This window comes from Octopus bimaculoides, chromosome 5 (assembly GCF_046866305.1).
Source record: "Octopus bimaculoides isolate indiv1 chromosome 5, ASM4686630v1, whole genome shotgun sequence".
In the NCBI taxonomy this organism is placed as follows: domain Eukaryota; kingdom Metazoa; phylum Mollusca; class Cephalopoda; order Octopoda; family Octopodidae; genus Octopus; species Octopus bimaculoides.
The window spans coordinates 94,704,639-94,728,001 of NC_142932.1; the positions used below are offsets into that span (position 1 = coordinate 94,704,639).

At 36.4% G+C, this 23,363-nt stretch overlaps 1 protein-coding gene across 4 annotated transcripts in view; it reads right to left on the reverse strand.

Moving 5' to 3' along the window:
• The window catches only part of LOC106876221 (uncharacterized), a 212,667-nt gene that overhangs the window by 20,927 nt on the left and 168,377 nt on the right, over positions 1–23,363 (reverse strand). For 2 of the 4 annotated variants that reach the window (XM_089352674.1, XM_089352671.1), the window contains exons 12-18: positions 18,731–18,749; positions 14,855–14,871; positions 9,810–9,857; positions 8,585–8,641; positions 5,139–5,186; positions 2,089–2,139; positions 855–881 (exon numbers count right to left, since the gene is read on the reverse strand). In XM_089352674.1, the coding sequence (XP_089208800.1) occupies positions 855–881; positions 2,089–2,139; positions 5,139–5,186; positions 8,585–8,641; positions 9,810–9,857; positions 14,855–14,871; positions 18,731–18,749 (267 nt within the window). The remainder of the gene's footprint in view (positions 1–854; positions 882–2,088; positions 2,140–5,138; positions 5,187–8,584; positions 8,642–9,809; positions 9,858–14,854; positions 14,872–18,730; positions 18,750–23,363) is intronic. The other 2 variants (XM_089352672.1, XM_089352673.1) reach the window with 2 other exon arrangements.

Here is a 23,363-nt window from a genome sequence, read left to right on the forward strand (position 1 = left end):
CATAATGATTGTGCATATGGCTTGTATAGCTCACACAACCAATTCATGAAAGTCTAGTTTCCTTAGCATCTCCCAGGTTAAATATTGAATGACTAAGTCAAAGGGTTTGTCCCTTTCTCTAAATTCACAAATGCTTGGTATAGGAGCTTACTCAAAGCTAAGTAGCTCTTGTAGTTATTTCATTTGGAATACAATCTCAATGATACAGCTTCTTGGCATATCCAAGTTAATCCTATTCTTAATCAACTTTCCAATAACCCATGGATATTCTAAATCTCTAAATATCTAGTCTCAAGAAACCAGGTACGTTCCCTATCATTCCATTGTTAGATTGCATTGTTATGATACTGAAAAACTAGAATGCGAGTAGCTCTTCTGTTTCTATTTAGAATGAATTCATTCTCTTTACTTTTGGCATCAGTAAGACTGAGGAAGCCATTGTTATTCTATACATCTACATAGAGTGTCTTCTGTTTGGCAGACTGTCAGTCAATTTGGATGGCCTTGCATGTCTGATCCTCATCTTGCACAATACATGCAACTTCTGCTTTTTTTTGCTCTTCCCTTTGCTATGTATAGCAAAAATTTAGTTTCTCTAGTTGTTTGATATTTTCCTTATTGCCTCCTTTCTACAAGTCTTTCACTTGCTAAGGTGCTACCTATAATATTGTCTCAGTGTGGGTCACCTTGTACCAGCCACTTATCTAATCTATGGAGTTTAGCACGTGGTTCAGTAAAAGCTGCAGATTTTCTACTACTATAATCTTAGATACATAATTTTCGTCATATATGTTAGTTAATACCGCCCAAAGTCTTGTTAGTTATATTAATGAACTGAACATATTCATGCTTACCAGCAGGTTTCTTCCTATTTGTATTGTCTTTAGGATAAATATTGACCACAAATTTAAAGTATTAAAAAATAATGACATGATTATAGATAACATTTAAAATATATTTAGGATATATTGAAAGTATCAGAACAAATATTAATGAAAAACATTCACTTTCTCATACACACACATTCAAAATTGTTTAAGTAGAAATTAATAATATAATATTATTTTCTTTATTTAGCTCAGATTATCATTACCAAATTAACAGAAAAAACAAACGAATAAAAATACATTGAGTTAAAAAATAAAGTACAATTAATGATTAATAAAGGCAGAAATTGCTAATACACATGAAAATATGTTTACATGTAATGCAAAATGCACATTTATAAATTTTTGTGTTATGTAGGTTATATTACAGTGTTATCTCTATTGAAAGGAAAATTAGCCTAAATATTTGCTAACTCTTTGCTTAATATATTTTGTCATCATAATTATCATTGATCAACCACTGTCGATGCCGGCATGAGTTTGTCCGGCGATCATAATTAAAATCAGTTCCTCTTTGCTATCACAACACACCTTGGCTTCATCCACAGATCATAATTCTCTCATATCTCATTTTTAGTTTTTGAGACTGGGCCTTCAGGTCTTTGGTACTATATAAAGCGCCCTTACTTTCACTCTTCAACTAAAAGGCAGTGCACCAGCATGTCTGCAGTCAAACGACTGCAACAAGTAAAAAAATAATTGATGAACAGAGTCATTAGCATTAGTTTCCAAGGTTAATTGTTAAGAACACCTCTTCCATAGTTTGGAGGCCTAAATAAGCAGGAATGCTGAGCATTGAGTCCTGATAAACCCCATATGCATACTAAATTCATTGCTATCACTCACCTTACCCACAATGATTCTGCACATGGCTTGTATGGCTCACACAACCTATTCATCTAAGTCCAGTTTCCTTAGCATCTAACAGGTCAGATACTGAATGACTAAGTGAAAGGGTTTGTCCTTTTCCCCAAATTCACCCTTTCCAAACCTGTCTGTTATCTGTTATGGTAATTTCCAAAATAGTATTTTATGTGTTACCTTGTATTTTTTTATTTGGGACCTTGCACCAGCCATTGATTTACTTTCGACCTCAGCAGATTGTCCCATAAGAACACAAATTTTCTCTGTTGTATGTATCAGTTAATATCTCTTAAAATTGATATAATTTTATGAATGGACTGAATATAATTATGCTTACCATTAGTTTGCATGCTTGGTTTGTTGACTTTAGCATAAAGGTCTTCCACATCTTTAAGGAATTAAAGAAAGATAGGATTTAAATATTGTGATGCTGTGATGAAAGTATCAGAATTAATATTAATGAGAAACATTCACTCCCTAACATACATAAAGCTATAAAGAAGTACAAGCAGGAATTTCTTCTTCTTCTTCACCACTGCCATCACCAGCAGCACCAATATTGTTACTTTTCATTTGCTTTCTATGCCGACAAGGGTTGGGTGAGAAGTCTTGTTTCAAAAAAAGTGACTATTTAGGATCAGATCCCACCTAGGCTTGGTCCCTTGACCATAACTCTTGCATATGTTATCATGTTTATGCGGCTTCTCAGACTGGATTACATTCATAACATCAACCATTGCAAAATGTGTGTACAAAGTGCATTTTTTCCCATGGCACCAGCACTAAAAAAGTTGTCACTAAAAGGTTGTCAAGCCAAATTTCGTGTCCTACATAGGAGCCAGTCCAGCGGGACTGGCAACGATCTCACTTGAATGTTTTTACACGTGCCAGGAAGGCGACACTGGGCGCAGGTGCCATCACGATTTCACTTTCGCTTGCCCCAACATGCCTTCACAAGCCGAGTTTCGTGTCCAATGGAAGAGATGACGTTGGCATGGGTGCCAGTCATCGAATTTAGTTCGATTTCGATTCCGATTTCACTTGCCTCAACAGGTCTTCGCAAGCGGAGTTTAGTGTCCTATGAAGGAAGGAAGGAAGGTACACATAAGTGGGCTGGCTACACCCCTGGCGGAGGCATTGGATTTAGGTCTCACATGGCTTGCCAGGTCTTCTCATGCACAGCATATTTCCAAAGGTCTCGGTCAGAAGTCATCCCCTCAGTGAGGCCCAATGTTCAAAGGTCGTGCCTCACCACCTCATCCCAGGTCTTCCTGGGCCTACCTCTTCCACAGATTCCCTTAACTGTTAGGGAGTGGCACTCAGAATGCCAGGAGGGAAGCTAGGCGACAGGTTTATTTAGCCAGAGGGGAAGCAGATAAGGAAAAGTTTGCCAATGTTATGCACCGTGAGGACCAAAGACTTGAGGTATTTCGTGTTGCAAGACAGTGTGTGAGAGAGAATCGTGATGTCGTGGGAGAGAAATGTGTTCGCATGGATGATGGTATGCTTGTACTAAACGAGGCTGCAAAGAGAGAGGTTTGGAGATGCCACTATGAAAGATTGCTCAATAAAGAGAATGAGTGGGAGAAAGAGAGTCTGCCGAATGTCGACCCAACAGAGGGACCAGCTATCCGAGTTGACAGTTCCATGGTAGGTAAAGCAATTAAGAGTATGAAGACAGGGAAGGCCTCCGGCCCATCAGGAATCCCTACAGAGATGCTCAAAATATCTGGCAGTGTAGGCTATAGCCTAGTCACCCGTATTGTTAACCAGGTGATACACAAAGGAGTCATACCCAATGACTGGTGTAGCAGCACCATTGTCAACTGCTACAAATGTAAAGGTGACGCTTTAGATACAAATAATTACAGAGGTATCAAGTTGTTAGATCAGGTAATGAAAGTCACAGAGAGGGTCATAGACCAACTAATTAGGGAGCGAGTCAGAGATGCAGTTTGGTTTGTACCTGGGAAAAGCACCACTGATGCTATGTTTCTGGTAAGACAGCTTCAGGAGAAATACCTAGCTAAGGATAAACCTCTGTACCTTGCTTTCGTTGACATGGAGAAAGCCTTTGACAGGGTCCCCCGATCCCTTATCTGGTGGTCAATGAGGAAACTTGGGATAGAAGAATGGTTAGTGAGAGCTGTGAGAGTTATGTACAGAGACGCTGTTAGTAAGGTGAGGGTTGGAAATGAGTACAGTGAAGAATTCCGGGTAGAGGTAGGGGTCCACCAAGGTTCTGTCCTCAGCCCCCTCCTATTTATCATAGTCCTCCAGGCGATAACAGAGGAATTCAAGATAGGATGCCCCTGGGAGCTCCTCTATGCTGATGACCTAGCACTAATTGCTGAGTCACTATCAGAACTAGAGGAGAAGTTTCAGGTGTGGAAGCAAGGACTAGAATCGAAATGTGCAGAAAACAGCCTCCGTCACATTCCATGGGGGATAACTACAAATAGTTGATAGCTTCTGTTACCTAGGTGACCAAGTCAGTAGTAAGGGCAGTTGCTCTGAGAGTGTGGCTGCTAGAATAAGAATAGCCTGGGCAAAGTTCAGAGAGCTCCTACCTCTGCTGGTGACAAAGTGCCTCTCACTCAGAGTAAAAAGTAGACTGTATGATGCATGTGTACAAACAGCCATGCTACATGGCAGTGAAACATGGGCTGTGACTGCTGAGGACAGGCATAATCTTGCAATAAATGAAGCCAGTATGCTCTGCTGGATGTGTAATGTCAGTGTGCATGTTGGGGCAAGCGAAAGCGAAATCGTGACGGCACCTGTGCCCAGCGTCGCCTTCCTGGCACGTGTAAAGACATTTGAGCGAGATCATTGCCACTGCTGCTGGACTGGCTCCCGTGCAGGTGGCATGTAAAATACACTATTTTGAGCGTGGCCATTGCCAGTACCACTTGACTGGCCTTCGTGCCGGTGGCACGTAAAAGCACCCACTACACTCTCGGAGTGGTTGGCGGAAGGGCATCCAGCCATAGAAACTCTGCCAAATCAGATTGGAGCCTGGTGTAGCCATCTGGTTCACCAGTCCTCAGTCAAATCGTCCAACCCATGCTAGCATAGAAAGCGGATATTAAACGATGATGATGATGATGATGATGATATATATATAATTTATTAAAAGCGGTATATGTTTTTATGTGCTATTATCAGTTACATGTGCTGAGAACATGCCAAACAGTATTTTATAACATGTCTGGTGTCCCAACACAATCATCAGACACTGACGATTGTGTTGGGACACCTCACTGTGCATGCCACATGTACTGCCACCTGTTGGTGTGCCACAGAACAAGTGACGAAACATTCTGCTACCACCTTGGTATGTAAAGCAATATAAAATATAAAGATATTTGTTTGAATTATACTTACTGTTAAGTTTGTTAGGTTTTTTAACATTAGCATAAATATCGTCCGTATCTAAGAGATGAAATAAAAATGAATATATTTATTATTTGCAACTGTTTCTCAGGTAAAATGATTAGAAAAATATTAATGATTTAATATTTAAAAAAAAATTCAAACAAAGAAAGCATAACAAAAAGAATGAATTATCTAAATTATCAATGCAAGCAAGATAAATGAAGTCAAGGAACAAATATCTATTTTTCATAACCAGCGATATCTATGAATACGTGAGAAGTCTTGTTGTTGCTGATGTAGGCATTCAGTCCCAAGTTAGAGCAATGATTATATGTTTTCTATTCCATATTTCATTCAGACAGGATACAATGCATCTTTTTCTTCTTAAGGATGGGGAGGGAATAAGTTGATTACATCGACTCCAATCCTCAAGTGGTACTTATTCTGTCAACCCTAAAAGGGTGAAAGGTAAAGTCAACTTTGGCAGAATTTGAACTCAGAACATAAAGACAGATGAAACACCACTAAACATTCTGCCTGGTGTGCTAATGATTCTACATTGCCTTGTGATGATGTTGATAATACATTAAGTGAAACAGTTTTAACTGAGTGCTGAAACTGCATCATGGGAGTGATTTTGAAAAACCAACTCACAAAAGCACACAGTATAGAAACTCTGGATTATGGTAAATATTAATGAGTAAAATTTTAAGATGTAAGATCTTGATGTTACAATTCGATTCCAACTAGAGGTAAGTTGAGGTATTTTGCTGTATATATTGCGAGTACACACCTATGGCATACAAGTAATCAGATGAACAACTAAATATGATACACAAATGTAATATAAACTATAAAGTTGAGAAATAAATTCAATTTAAATTTAACTATACAGCAATTCTTCAAACACTTTAATTCTTCAGCATTCACGTTACTCTTTAAACTGTAATGCTTATTTATTCACATTGATTTGAGTTCTTGTATCTTTGAGATTCAATGATATGATTGCCTAGTTTGGAATGACATAGTAAGGGAGGTGTGAGAGATCTCATCTGATCAGTTTGAACATAAAATGGGGAGAATATCTAGGTTAGATCTGGCCGGATTAAATGCTAAAGGGTAATTCTAGTGAGCTATTTACAACTTCAGCAAAAATCTTTTAAATGCCTCTACTGTACCTCTTCTCATCATTGCTACTGTATAGTTAAATTACTTGATTTAATTCTTTTTGTATTCCTATAATATTAACACATTGTTTATAGTGTTTTGTTTGATAATATTAGGAGTAGCTTCAGAGTATGTAACATATCATAACAATTTTATTATCTCTAATTAATGAAATATTTAAGGAAAAGGTATATCATGTTATTTTTTTCTTTTTCCAGCTCCATCTCAGTTATTCCCACTCTCTCATTTTTAATGTGAGTAGGCATGTAGCTTCTCTACAGAAAAAAACCTGTTCTGTTCTAGTTCCTTCTCTCATACTATATCTCTTCACATAAAATTTTCTCTCTCTCTGCCGTAGTCCCACTCAGTTAAAGGGGATCCTAATCATGCAAGCTGCATGACAACCTCACTAGTACTGGTACTATGAAAGGAAATATTAAGTAATTCTGTAAAATGGTTGGTATCAGGATGGGTATCCAACCATAGAAACCATACCAATCCAATGCACCCGAGACCTCTCACATCATCCAATGGAATATGAACATGAAAAATGAGAGAGAGTATGCAAAAGAGAAAATCACATTGGTACATGTGACATATATGGATGATGACAGCTGCATAAATATTGTTGTGTACTCAGAATGGACAGTGATATAGAAGAGGAAAATCTAGATAGACATGAGATGGCATTCACTCACTATCCTCTCTACCTGAAATACTTTCAGTATATTCATCCTCTGCTCTTCTCCCCACCTGTAGCATACCCTTCAGCCTTTCTTTTTTTTTTTTACTACTCCTGTTGTATTCACTCACTTATTCTCCACAGCTTTTTTCTTCTTTAATGTTCTTTCCCCATAATAACTTCACAGCCACCTCAATACCATCTTATTTCTCCCTCTTTCATTGACGCCCTTGATTCCATCACATCTCATTAGGTCAATGACCCTGTTCTTGCAACCTCTCTGGATCTTTACTATCTTTAGCTCTTTAACTTATGTTCCCTCTATCACCAAATTTTATTTATAACATGGAAAAGCATTGGATACCCTCCATATAATTCATTCCATTACTCTTACTACTCTGTCTGATTCTCACTAAAACCAAGTTGCTTGTTTATGTGGATAAACACAAACTACCTTAGTTCTCAGAGTGCTGGCATCAGATGCACTTAGCCTCCACTCCACTGTCATGACCATTTCTCATCTGGTTGGGCAAGGTCTAGAGTCTGCAGGTCACAGAGCAGCATTAATACACAGAGATTTGCACCCTCTTCTCAACCAGGCCCATCACTCTTTTTAGCTGTGACTAACAGATGAGTATGGAGCAATTCACCTTATTTAGGTGTGACTAACAGATGAGTATGGAGCAATTCACCTTATTTAGGTGTGACTAACAGATGAGTATGAAGCAATTCACCTTATCAATTGTTATTGAAGTCGTGTCAGTACATCTCCCTGCTGTGTGCAACACAACCACCTTTCCTTCTCTTTTCTAAGTGAGTTAGGAATCATGCAAAGTATAATGTAAATCACTGTATCACAGTATTGATCAGATCAACAGATGATGTTAAACACTGCTGGTCACAATGCACTTCCAATTCTGTCCTGATTGTACCATTCTTTTCCATCTTGATCCAAACGGCTTGACCAGATCATCCTCCCATGTTGTAAAGTGTTTCTAAGTGGCCTTTTCCAATCTTTTAGATACTACTTGGCAACTGCATGGATCCATCAGTTGTCTGTGAACTTTGCGACATGTCCAGCCCTCCAAAACTTGTGCTTTTGATATTCTGTGATCATATCATTCATTCTGTTCCATTCTCAAATTATCACAACCAGAATAATGTAAATACATAAATTAAAAGATTTTAAGTGCATTTTCTTTGATGTCAGTTTTCAGTAACTCAGGACCAACAATCATTTACTTATGCTTCACCCTTTTTGTTGCTCTTTAATGTGTCAATCAATTTGTTCTTATTCCCAAATTCCATCTCATAAGTTCCAGTATTTAATATTCTAAGAAAAAAATGTGGGGAACATTTTATGAAGAGGGGGGAAAAATGATGATGTAACAATATTGGGTTAAGCTCTAAAGAAAGGCTGGAAGTGATGAAGATAAAGTAGTCACAGATTAGGATGTTTTAGTTTGCCAATGTAATGTGATATACATTTGGGTGATTGAGGGACTATTAGTAAAGTTAGATTATTAATTAAATTAGGCAAATAAATAAATGAATAAATAAAGAGTGACAAAAATAAAACATAAATGAAAATCACTAAGTAATATACTTAGGTCATCAAAGTGTCCAGACGAATCATAGATGGCATTGGAAACCTCGTGCACATCTGAAAATGTATGAATAGAAATGTATAAATACTTTCTGTATTTATTTCCATATATCAAAAAGTAATTAAATTTATGACACAGACAAGCTATATTAACCTGAATTTATTTTTAATTTTAATGGACTTTTAAAAAATAGAATTGTCTGTAATGTAAATGCACTCTAAAAACTAGGATGCTTTTAAGGACCAGTGCTTTAACTTCAATTTCTCACTGTGTGTGAGAGTGTGTGTACATGTGAACGCATATGTAACTTTCACTCATCGATATCAATGAAATGATGTAAGCATTGATGAGGAAAATGGATTTCCAAACTAAAATATTATGTTCTGCTTTGAAATGTTTATAAGTTAGTGCTAAAACTGCTGGTGGTTGCTACTCTTTTCTTTATGCCAACAGTAAACTTTTGTCTCCTACATTGCTCAGTAAAAAGCTTCATCTTTCAACTAACTGTTAGTCCTACATCTGTGATGGGAACTAGGCCCAAACAAAGAAGAAATTTGACATGTGTCTTAGTGTTTTATAATATTGATTAATAAATATTTTCTTCTGTTTTTAAAGTAATATTTTTTCCAATAAACCAGGTATGAAAGAATGTTTGATAGTGATGCTGATAAGATTAAGCAATACTTTATAAAAAAAGATTGTATTTAGAGAAATAGTTTTGGAAAATTAACAGTCACCAGTGCTATTTTTGTATTGTGGACAAAATCCACCATTTGAACTGAAATGCATAAAACTCCTCAAATCAACAAAATTTCATCCAAGATACTCTTAGAAAATTAATTCAAAATTAATGAAGGAATGAGTACAATATTTGATAACAGAAATTAATTTTGTTTGAATAAGAATAATCTTAAGAATTTCTTAGTGGCTTCTGGATGACAATAGAAATCTTGCATATTTTTTGCCCTTCTTGACAGACATTGTAAACTGGTGAGCATCGGGAGGGGAAAGGTATTAATGTCACAACTCGCATTTTCAATTCTTTAATGTCAGTAGAATTAGCTCATTGACAAATACTATCTGATCATGAATGGTTAAATTTTTGATCTTTTTATTGCACTAGCACATGGAACTTTAAGTTACTTTCTATATAATCTAGTGTTTCAAAAAGAAAATCCTTTATTTATAAGTATATATCAATAAGAATAAAGGGTGCCAAAATACCTTCCGCATTACAATGTTCCAAATCTCTTCCATTTATAGTATTAATTGCTGGAAACAAATGGATAAAATACATTAACTCAAATAGTAACACAAGTTATTAAAAAAAACTGGATTATTTCTTAAAAGTCAATAAAAAGCTTAGTCTTAGAATAATAAACAAATTGAGTTGGTGTATTTTAAAAAGTGAAACTGACATTTGTCCTAAAATTTTTTGTACCAAACTGGGTATATAAGGCACCAGATGTAGTGTGCAAGAGAGAAGACTGTGCTGGTGCAGTCATGTGATGTGTATGCATGAAAAGAGTTGCATCAAGAGGAGCAATTTTCTAATTGTGGAGGAAACATGTGGAAGGGGTAGACCCAGGAAAACATGGAATGAAGTAGTGAGAAAGGATTTAAAGATTTTGGGCCTTGTAGAGGGATGACAAGGTACTGAGAGTCCTGGCAGTTTGCTGTGCTAGAGAAGATACATCAATCTAAGTAAAATCATGATTGTCCTTGCATACAAGCATGTTCACTCCCTAATCTTGCAGTTGCTGGTGCCACATAAAAAGTACCAGTATCAGTGCCACATAAAAGCACCCAGTACACTCTGTAAAATGGTTGGCATTAGAAAGGGCATCCAGCCATAGAAACTATGCCAAAACAAACATAGAGCTGGGGCAGCTCTTCAGCTGGTTAGCTTCTGTTAAACTTTCCAACCCATGTCAGCATAGAAAACAGACATATGGTGATGAAAATGATACATTTAGAATATACATACCTACACACATATATCATCATCATCATTTAACGTCCGCTTTCCATGCTAGCATGGGTTGGACGATTTGATTGAGGACTGGTGAAACCGGATGGCAACACCAGGCTCCAATCTAATTTGGCAGAGTTTCTACAGCTGGATGCCCTTCCTAACGCCAACCACTCAGAGAGTGTAGTGGGTGCTTTTACGTGTCACCCGCACGAAAACGGCCACACTCGAAATGGTGTCTTTTATGTGTCACCCGCACAAGAACCAGTCCAGGGGCACTGGCAACGATCTCGCTCGAAAACCCTACAAAGGCCAGCCAGGCGGTACTGTCAACGGTCACGCTCATGATGGTACATCTTATGTGCCACCCGCACAAGAGCCAGTCCAGGGGCACTGGCAACGATCTCACTTGGCTTGCAGGGTCTTCTCACGCACAGCACATTTCCAAAGGTCTCGGTCAGTAGTCATCGCCTCGGTGAGGCCCAATGTTCGAAGGCCTTGCCTCACCACCTCAGCCCAGGTCTTCCAGGGCCTACCTCTTCCACAGGTTCCCTCAACTGTTAGGGTGTGGCACTTTTTCACGCAGCTACCCTCATTCATTCTCACCACATGTCCAAACCAGCGCAATTGTCTCTCTTGCACACCACAACTGATGCTTCTTATGTTCAGCTTTTCTCTCAAGATACTTACACTCTGACGGGTATGCACATTGACATTACACATCCAGCGGAGCATACTGGCTTCATTCCTTGCGAGCTTACGCATGTCCTCAGCAGTCACAGCCCATGTTTCACTGCCATGTAGCATGGCTGTTCGTACACATGCGTCATACAGTCTGCCTTTTACTCTGAGTAAGAGTCCCTTTGTCGCCAGCAGAGGTAAGAGCTCTATAAACTTTGCCCAGGCTATTCTTATTCTAGCAGCTACACTTTCAGCGCACCCATCCCCACTACTAACTTGGTCACCCAGATAGCGGAAGCTATCGACTACCTCTAGTTTTTCTCCCTGGAATGAGATAGAAGTTGATTCCTGTTTGTTTACAGTGTTTATTGCACCTGAACATCTGCCACATACAAAAACTAACTTTGTAGTTAATCTGCCTTTGATATTGCTGCACCTCTTATGTGTCCATAGCTTGCACCGGGTACATCTTATAGAGTTACTACCTACTCCTTTTCTGCATACTGAGCAGGGCCATCTACCTGAAGGGGTTTGTGTTTTATCTACCTTCCTACTTATTAGGATTTTGGTTTTTGCTAGGTTGACTCTAAGGCCCTTCGATTCTAGTCCTTGCTTCCACACCTGAAACTTCTCCTCTAGTTCTGATAGTGACTCCGCAATTAGTGCAAGGTCATCAGCATAGAGGAGCTCCCAGGGGCAACCTGTCTTCAATTCCTCTGTGATCGCCTGGAGGACTATGATAAATAGGAGGGGGCTGAGGACGGAACCTTGGTGGACCCCTACCTCTACCCAGAATTCATTACTGTACTCATTTCCAACCCTCACCTTACTGGCAGCATCTCTGTACATGGCTCGCACAGCTCTCACTAACCATTCTTCTATCCCAAGTTTCCTCATTGACCACCAGATAAGGGATCGGGGGACCCTGTCAAAGGCTTTCTCCATGTCAACGAAGGCCAGGTACAGAGGTTTATCCTTGGCTAGGTATTTCTCCTGCAGCTGTCTCACTAGAAATATGGCATCAGTGGTGCTTTTACCTGGCACAAACCCAAACTGCATGTCATCTAAATTGATTCGCTCCCTAATTAGTTGGGCTATGACCCTCTCCGTAACTTTCATAACCTGATCTAACAGCTTGATGCCTCTGTAATTATTTGTATCTAAAGCGTCACCTTTACCTTTATAGCAGTTGACTATGGTGCTGCTATACCAGTCATTGGGTATGACTCCTTCGTGTATCACCTGGTTCGTAATACGGGTGACTAGGCTGTAGCCAACACTGCCAGATATTTTGAGCATCTCTGCAGTGATTCCTGATGGGCCGGGGGGCTTTCCCTATCTTCATACTCTTAATTGCTTTATCTATCCTGGTACTGTCAACTCGGATAGCTGGTCCCTCTGTTGGGTCAACATACGGCAGACTCTCTTTCTCCCATTCATTCTCTTTATTAAGCAATCTATCGTAGTGGCATCTCCAGACCTCTTTCTTTGCAGCCTCATTTAGTGCAAGCGTACCATCATCCATGCGAACACATTTCTCTCGTACGACATCACTATTCTCTCTCCTACACTGTCTTGCAATACGAAATACCTCGAGTCTTTGGTCCTCACGGTGCAGAACATTGGCAAATCTTTTCTTATCTGCTTCCCCTCTTGCTAAATAAACCTGTCGCCTAGCTTCCCTTCTGGCAGATTGGTACAATTCCCTGCTACCACCGTTCTTCCAGTCCTTCCAAGCCTGTTTCTTTTGTCTAATAGCCCCATCTACCTCCTTGTTCCACCACCACGTTACTCTGGGTCGAGAGGGGACTTTACACCAGCCACAGATCTGGTCGGTGGCTCTCAACAGGTTGTCCCGCAGAAATCTCCAATTGTATTCTACGTTGTATGATGCTATATCCCCCTATATATATATATATATATAGACGTTCCTTCTGTTGAAGAGCGTAGGCTCGAAACGTAAAAGACTTTCTCACTTCCCGAGCGTTAAACTAATACATCTTTTGTTGTTTACATACCTGTCTTCATCTTTTGTTTTGTTTGAGTGAAGATCATGAATGTAGAATGTCAGATTAAATAAGTTGTAGTATTCATTTTTTACTCCTACAACAATTTCCTTTCAAATTCTGCCAGGCTGGACCTTTCCTTTCACTCAACAATAGTTAGTATAATAAGTACCACTTATTTTGTAGGATTGAACCAACTGGCTACATTTTCCCTTGGCAAATATAGGCCTTGTATCTACTTAGAAAATTCAATGTTTTATGTTTCTGAGAAGGATTTTCTTTGTGATAATATGTTTGTTTATGAGACTAGAATACCTCCATTAAAAGGTTCTACAATAAATACATCACCTATTACAAAAAAAAAAAAAAAAAAAGCAGTGCTAAATGCACTTTCTCTTCACTATCATTTTAAAACATTAATATAAAAACCCTAGTGACCATTTTGATAAATCAGTAAGCACTATCATTAATCAAGGGAATAAAATTATATCATGTTTAGTTTTACAGAGAATTTTCTATTAAGAATTATGAATATTTTAAAAGTTGCTACAAGAGTTAATTGTAGAAAGACATTCTGATTACCATTCTACATTTTGAATATATTTAATGGAGTGGGGTCTTTTGTATGGTAATAAAACATCTGTGGAAATAATGAAATTGATAACAGGATATTAATTTTCAGGCTTTAAGTGATTTTGAAATAAAAAGTGAACAATTGGTGTCATTTCATCAAACCCAATCTACTCATTTACAATTTAAAAAAAAAAAAAGTAAAATCAGGTAGCATTAAGTAATCAATATTTGTAAAAAAACAATAACAGAAGATGAGCGATCAAAGAATGAAGTAAAGGTTAGGATTGCAGCAGCTACAGTAGATTTGGCAAATTTAGACCTTGTTTGGAGAAATAAATATTACTATAACAATTAAAATTCATTTTTTAAGAGAAATTGCAATTTCAGCTTCATTTTATTAGTGTGAATCATAGCTTTGAGATACTGTAAATGAGGAAGAGATGCCTTTTGAAATGAAATGTTGCAGACAGATCCTTTGCATTCAGTATATAGAACAATAAACATATGAGACTTAAAAAGTAAATTGTTGGGAAAACAACCATAAAACACATTTGTTAATTAGCAAATGGCAGAAAATCAAGTGGTTTGGTCATGTAAGATATCACCAATAAAGAATAATAGACAAAAAAACATGAAAGGGGTTAGCTGAGTTACATTAAGTAGTGGACAGGAAGGAAGACAGTGAAAACTATAAGGTTGGCAGAAGGTTAAAAAAGCTGGAGGGAGGATGATGCATTTATTGCTGTACTTATATGGCTTCCTTTTACAATGGATTTTAATTGATTGACATATTATATAGAAAATAATTTGTTGGACAACCATCAGACCTGGAGGAAATGAAATGCACTACATGATATTTATTTTAATAAAAGCTTGTTCAGAATTTTTTCCAGGTATGTTCCAGTTAATGATTTTAAAAAAGCATTAAGAAAATAGAAAAATTTGTTACTGAATTAAAAATAGATGGTGAGACAAGCAAAAGACTGTATAGTTAGAGAGAAACAGACAAAATATACATTTTGCAAACTGAAACTTACCTTTTGTTGATGAAAATCTATTAAATTGAAGAAAAATGTGACAAAAATCAAATATTTACGATATTTACAAAATAAAACAATTTTTAAAAACAAAGAAACCCTTATTTTATTATTTTTATTTAATTATTTTAAAATCGTACTAAAGAAAAAAAAAGCATATCTCGAAAGCCAAATGTACAATACACTTGGAATAATTTATCTAAGTTCATTCTTATCTAAATGCTACTGAATCAAACCTGTCATTGACAATGATTCAGTGATATATATTTCTGACAAAATACTTTCATTATAGAGAAAAAAACTATTTGGTTGCAAACAGTAAGGTTAATTACCCAATCTTCCAGTCATTTCAAAGCTATAATGCTTACACTTTATGTACAATATCTAATCTTTAAAATTTCACTTAAAGTTTCATTAAGTAAATACTCAAACAATCTGTAGATTTTAATCTTTTAATCCTCACAGTTCTAGTTGTACCTGTATAACTAAAATTGTAAGTTTGATTTGCTGTCAACCTTCCAAGTCTACCATGATATTGCTTGTACAAGGATTTCCATAACATGTGTACTATGAATGACTTTATACTTCCTTCTTCAACTTAATGCAGTTGAGCTGTGGAGACACAATTACTTCAGACTTAGTGTTGTTTCTTGTTTCATCATTTGACCCAAGCATTCTTTCAAAGATTATAAATCTATTTATTTATCATTATTATATTTCTGAATTCAATAAGATCAAATGAATCAGGTATAAGAAGGAAAAATCATAATTTTTCCAGTTTTTAAATTACTGATTTGACACTTGACTTCTTTATATAACGTAAGGTCTGCTCCAGCAAATAGCAAGTATAAAATATTTTCAAAGTAGAGTAAATTATTTTACCATGGGAAGTCTATCATGTCAGGTAAAAATTCTTTGTTAGAGACCTTGTCTAAACAGTTCTCATGAAATTTACTATCAAATTTCTTTATCTTACTAAATACCTTGAGATTATTTAAAACATTTTATAAATCAATGTTTATAAAGAGTTGTATCATCTTCAAGTGTTGTCTTGTAAGAAACCTAACAAAAAATAGGTGTAGCTGTAATTTTATATTTTAATTCCTTAAAACTAAGCTAAAGTTTACTTTAAATTGATTTATTCAAAAATTTATCCTAGTATATTTTACTCTAGCATAATGTTTCCAGATTTATCAATGCATAATTTTTGCCATATTTTAAAAAGTATTTCGACCTATATTTATGAATTTTTGCAAGGATTTACGTTATGTCAATACCTAGCTCAAAAAATTTTGTACTATTTCGTAACATGCTTACTACATAATTTACTTTGAATTTAACAACACAAATTTTCTATAGTTCTGGATATATCCCATTTTTATCAGTTATCAAGTGCACCAAATCCTATACTTTTAAAACCCCATTTAATGTGCAAATAGATTCCATTTTAACATTTAGCCTTAATCAATACACACCAGAAATAGCTTCTATTGTAATCTAGTTTTCTACTTCTTCTCAATAATCATTTTTTATGAGGCAGATATAGTCATGTTACTGTATGATGCATATCTGAAGAGCAAGATCATATAACTTTATCATAGAATATATATTACCTTTTTGTTCAAGTAGGTATAGCAAGAAATGATGGAAGCTTTTAAAATATAGAAGCTATACTAAAAAACCCACTTAAAATACATGTTAAATCAACATATCATCAGAGATATTGAAACATAGAGAACCAGAACTCAAGGCACTGACAAGGCAGTGACTAAAAAAATGGACCCAATCCTTGGTGATAATCTTTTCAAAGAAAGGCAACTCAAGACACTGCTGAAATTACAAAACCATCAAACCAGTAACCCAAGTAAAGTAATGCTGAGAGTCCTCCTGATCAGATATAGTGGAAGGTGTAAGAAATCCTCACACACAAGAAGAAGTAGAATTCAGGAAAAAAAAGTGGGTACATGGGTACATTAGAGCAGATATTTAACAGTAGACTGCGATCTGAGAAACATCTCCAACATCAAAGTAACCTCCATGACAATTTCTTTCACTTCAGAAAAGCCTTTAACTGTCTGGGGGATGAAAGTTTCCAGTAAGTGGTAAGCAACTTCATCATATGATTCAAATGCAGCACAAAAATTTAAACAATACATTTCTGAATTACAACACTGAAGATGACTTCAGGACTTTGATGTTCATCAAGAGACTCTCCTCTTGCAAGCACTTTACATCTACCGGGAAAACATCAAGCAGGAGAGAAGGCATTATGTGACTTCCGTACTATTATTTAAAGAATGGTCCATTTTGCAGCAGCATGCATTTTACTGTCAAGAGCGACCAAACGAGAAGCAGTGAAGTTGAACTCCAGGAGATTATCACTAAACTGGAAAGAGCATCAAGAAGACAAAGAGCAGAGGTCAGTTCAAAAGGGAGCAACATTCTGGTCAATATAACTACATCCAGAAAACAGTAACAAATATCATGCTGAACAGATAAAAACTGGAAGAAGTGGATAGCTTTAAAGATGTTAAATTCACTTTGAGTAAGGATGGCAGCTCAACAAAAGAGAAAAAAAAGCAAAACTTGATCTGGTCTCATCAGCCATAATGAAACTGAATGTCATATGGGAAAGTAGTTCTATCAGTTTTTTACATGAAGCTCAAACTGTGCAACATCCTGTGACATTGATATTTCTGTATAGGTGTGAAAGCTAGACACCCACAAGTGACATAGAATGAGGCTGTTTCACATCTCATACAAAGATTACAAGACAGGCAGCAAGTCATGAAATAAAGTGGCAGGCAAGAACCACTCATTGCTACAGTAAAACATTTAAAGCTTGCTTAGTAGACATATCCTGACAACTCCTTGCCACAAATCCATTTTCTGGGACACAACTGAAGGAGCATGGAAAAGAATATAAGAAAATCCAAGTCTGACATCAAAACCTGGTTAGATTTTAATACTGAGATCTTTCTGTATGGGACAGGAATAGGGTTCAATGACAATCCCAATAAATGGCTTTGCTGGACATGGAAAAATGATGAGGACAGTGGTGGTCTGTTCAAATTGCCTGTTAGACATACTAGACAGTGTAGTGGCTAATTATATTAAGTCCAGATGCAATCTTGATAATAATTACATTGTTAGGTAAAAACATTAATTATCAAAACACTTGATGAGTAACTTTGGAAGATTTGCAACCATGGATAATGTCAGAAAATATGGTATAGAAGCAATAATTATAATTTAACTTTTATAAAATTTCTTATTACTTATACAAAATGATGAAACCGATACAAATTTTAAAACAAAAAATATTCATTACTTTAAAATTAAATTAAATATAACAAATTTCTCATTTGAATAAACCCTACCACAACCACTTCGTTATTTCATCCTTCCCATCCTTTTCCACCTCCTCTGTCTCCAAAATTCTTTCTCTTTCAACATGTGCATATAGCATTCCTTTATTCATTGCCTGTCACCAAGCCTAGAGAGTGCACCCATCCTTTCCCTCTTTTGTTAACTTTCTCTCTATCTTTCTTTTATTCTCTCTGCCCTTATCTTCATATGATGTAAAATCATGATCAACATTTATATTGGCTATTATTTATATATAGAGATTAAAATGGATATATTTAAGGCATGCACTGAAAAAAAAAAAAAAGAACTAGTTGACAGGTAGTGTAATTTTTAGCAAAAAGTACAGAAGGCTATTCCAAGTATGGTTTGCTTCAGTTGAAGTGCAGCCTTTTTTGGCTAGTAAATTGCTAGGAAAATATACTGAATCATGGAGGATAAAAAATAATTTTTAAGAGAAATTTATTTATTATTTTTTTAAATAAACAAGTCAAAATATGATATACTTACTCATTATTGTTTTTGATAGCTGTCAAAAAAAAAAAAAAAAAGAAGTCATTTTCAAGTTAAACACTTGGCTACAATAATAACATAAAACTAACCATTAGCTGTAGTGGCCCAAGCTATAAACAGCATAAGTATGGAAAGAATATGATCACAGCAATAAAAAAAAGAGATAAATTATTTACATTCGACGGATATTTGTCTTCATCTTCTTTGTTGCTAATACAATGTTTTGGCTGATATACCGTCCAGCCTTCATCAGGTGTCTTGGGGAAATTTCGAACCTGGGTTCTCATTCCTAAAGTATTTTTCGATGATATTATTATTATTATTATTCTGGTCACTGCCTGGAATCGAACTTGGAATCTTGGGATTAGTAGTGCCGGGCTACTAGCCCCAAGATTCCAAGTTCGATTCCAGGCAGTGACCAGAATAATAATAATAATAATAATAACAGAAACAATTCCTATCATAGTAGCTGCCTTAGGTATAATAAAAAAATATTCAGACAAATACATAACAAAAACACCAGGACTTACAAATATATATAACATACAGAAAATTGCACTACTGGGCACTGCACACATCCTATGCAAAACACTTTCAATACAGTGACCATAAGAGCATCACAGCAAACCACAGCACATACCCAAGGCGCACAGAGCTGCGCTCGGTAGTGAAGTGAAAGCACGTTATAAAAATAAAACTACTGAACAATAATAATAATAATAATGATAATAATAACATCGGAAAATACCTTAGGAATGAGAACCCAGGTTCAAAATTTCCCCAAGACACCTGATGAAGGCTGGCGGGTATATCAGCCAAAACATTGTGTTAGCAACAAACAAAATGAGGACAAATATCTGTCAAATGTAAATAATGTACATAATTTCTCAGCTCTTAAATACAGAACTGTATTAAAAAAAGAGATTCCTTCAGGATTTTCATTTTACAGTCTTTTGCGCAGTGATGTTAACATAGATTTATGGATCTTTTCTGTCTGGCTGAATTTTTTGAAATTTTAAAATTAAGTGGAAATTTTCAAATTTGGTGTATTTGATGTCATTTTCTATGCTGAATTTCAGGGTCTAATTCACTTGTTCCAGAACATTAAAAAAAAAAAAAAAAAAGATTTAAGAGGTTTAAAGTTGATAATTACCAAACTTTAAATTATAATTACCCCTTCCCATGCCACCCTATCAGAAAACAAGATTTCGAAGCTGTCATTTTGTTCATGACTGCAATCGTAAGTTGACAAAACAATAATGTCAATGTTATTTTAAGCACTTTATAACTGAAAAATGACCAAAAAACAAGTAAACAACACAGTTTGTAGTTTTAAGCATTCAATATGTGTTTAATGCGAAGAAAAATGAGTAAACAGCATATTTTATAGTTTAAAGACCAGAAAAAAATAAAAACAAAGGTGCAGGAGTGGCTGTGTGGTAAGTAGCTTGCTTACCAACCACATGGTTCCGGGTTCAGTCCCACTGTGTGGCAATTTGGGCAAGTGTCTTCTACTATAGCCTTGGGCCGACCAAAGCCTTGTGAATGGATTTGGTAGATGGAAATTGAAAGAAGCCCATCATATATATGTATATATATATATATATATATATGTGTGTGTGTGTTTGTCCCCCCAACATCGCTTGACAACTGATGCTGGTGTGTTTACGTCTCTGTAACTTAGCAGTTCGGCAAAAGAGACCAATAGAATAAGTACTAGGCTTACAAAGAAAAAACCTTGGGGTCAATTTGCTCAACTAAAGGTGGTGCTCCAGCATGGTCACAGTCAAATGACTGAAAGAAGTAAAAGAGTATATGAAATGTTTTGTAAATATACTTTTTACGTATTTTGTAGACACATGTGGTTTATACAGGAGAGTTCCCACTGCACTTGTCACCGTCTTTATCTCTCTGTTTTTACTTGACCATCCCATTTGTATTCTGATCCCTGTCCCTTGTGAGTATTCCTGGCACTTTACCATCATCTTTATCCTTTAGCCCCTCTTATTTATCATAGTCCTCCAGGAAATAACAGAGGAATACAAGTCATGATGCCCCTGAGAGCTCCTCTATGCTGATGACCTTGCTGTAATTGCTGAGTCACTATCAGAACTAGAGGAAAAATTTCAGATGTGGAAGCAGGGACTAGAATCGAAGAGCCTTAGAGTTAACCTAGCTAAAACCAAAATCTTAATAAGTAGGAAGGCAGACAAACCACAAATCTCTTCAGGTAGATGGCTCTGCTCGATCTGTAGAAAAGGCATAGATAGAAACTTTATAAAATGTACCCAGTATAAGCTATGGACACAGAAGAGGTGCAGCAATATCAAAGGAAGGCTAACTGGGAAGATAGTTTTTGTATGTGGCAAATACTCATGTGCTATAAACACTGAAAATGTGCAGAGAACAGGTTCTGTTACATTCCAGGGAGAATAACTAGAAGTAGTTGATAGCTTCTGTTACCTAGGGGACCAAGTCAGTAGCGGGGCGGATGCTCTGAAAGTGTAGCTGCTAGAATAAGAATAGCCTGGGCAAAGTTCAGAAAGCTCCTACCTCTGCTGGTAACAAATGGCCTCTCGCTCAGAGTAAAAGGTAGACTATATGAAGCATGTGTACGAACAGCCATGCTACATGGCAGTGAAACATGGGCCGTGACTACTGAGGACATGCGTAAGCTTGCAAGGAATGAAGCCAGTATGCTTCACTGGATGTGTAATGTCAGTGTGCATACACAACAGAGTATAAGCACCCTGAGAGAAAAGTTGGATTTAAGAAGCATCAGATGTGGTGTGCAAGAGAGACATCTGTGCTGGTATGGTCATGTCTTGCAAATGAATGGAGACAGCTGTGTAAAAAAGTGTCACACCCTTGCAGTTGAGGGAACCTGTGGAAGAGGTAGACCCAGGAAAACCTGGGATGAGGTGGTGAAGTACGACCTTTGAACAGTGGGCCTTACTGAGACAATGACTAGTGACCGAGACCTTTGGAGATATGTTGTGCTTGAGAAGACCCGACAAGCCAAGTGAGACTATAGGCTGTGACCTATGCCAGTGGATATAACCAGCCCACTTATGAATACCCCTCATTCATTGGACAATAAACTTTGCTTGTATCTGCTAATCATTGGAAAGTAAAGGAATTTGGAATATGATGATTACTTAATGCACTTTATATATACACTTTTTATACTTTATGCACAATTTTATAGACTTAATACACAGCACGCTCCCTCTTTCTCTCTTAATCTTCATCTTACCCGCCTTTTCTCTCTCCTTTTTCTTTCACTCTTCACCTTTCCCTCCAACTAATCACATGAAAGCATTACAGATGGGCTAAGTAACAGAGAAAAAAACTTGATTAAAAAAAAATTACATGTTGCGTTCATTTATATTGTTTGGAAACCCATTTGCGTGTATGTAGACATCTCAGTGCTTGTTCTTGTCGTGTTTATTAATGTGTATTTTGAAGTAAATATTTGGTAAAGCTCCTCTATGCAGAGGCCACATCTTTTTCTCTCCATTCTATAAAGCTTAGAGGTACTGACTCGTTCCCAATCGATTGAATAGCTCTTGTTTGTATCTTTAAATGACCAGATTAGTTTACTTAGGCTTGTACTATTTATTCTTTCCCTATCCCTAAATGAGTTCAGTTGAATAGCAAGTCATTGTTTGAAAAAAAATAAGGAGTTCAAAAAAAGGAGCTCGCACCAATATAAAAGTTTTCCATACCCTCTGAGATAACTTTACATCTGAAGACAATGTTTTTGGTTTTACATTTCAAATCTAGCAGACAGGTTTTATTTCTTGAGCAGTTGCAGAAACTAGTTTGTCTATTTCTATAATTTATTTCATCACTGACTTCTCTAGGGATCTTTCCAGAATCTTTTTCCCTAATTTTCATATTATTTTCGGTACCCTTACTGATGTTATTTTCAGTACTGCTCTTTCTAGTGGTTCTACCTACTCTTTCAATGCTCATAAGGGAATTTACTAGGGTTGTTTCCTTTTGATTGTTAGTTCTACTATAATCATTCCCCCTAGCCTAGTCTGATCAATAATGGTCTCACCATCTATGTTACTACTGCTGTTATTTACTATTAACCTATTATTTGTACTCTGGTTACTAAGCTCTTCCTGGAAACTGCCTAGTTTATTTGTATTATGAGCAGCTATTATTTGTGCAAGATTATTGCAATAGTACATTTCCCATTTACATGGTTCTTACTGTGATGTGCAGGTCACTTATAACTGTATCCATTAGTTGTGTACATAGTGAGAGTTTGTGAGATTTTGTGGTAGTTTATTTCATTACTAATGTATGGTTTACTAATGTATCTATTGTTATTTTGACTATCTATTTCCATATGGGGTACATATTTGCTTGAATCCATTGCTAAGTATTCTGTGATTATGTTTTATGTTTTCAATCTTCCTATCTTTAACTTTCCTCTTCATCCTCACATGGTGGCTTGGTGTGTTTTTTGGTTATCTAGTGTGTTGCAACTAGTGTTAGGGTAGTTTATCTTGCTATACGTATTTATTTTCATATTGTTTCTCTTGTTGAATTTTAATTTTTTCCTATATCCTGCTTTCTACTAGTGTTAAGTTATAGTAATCCTCATTTAATTTGA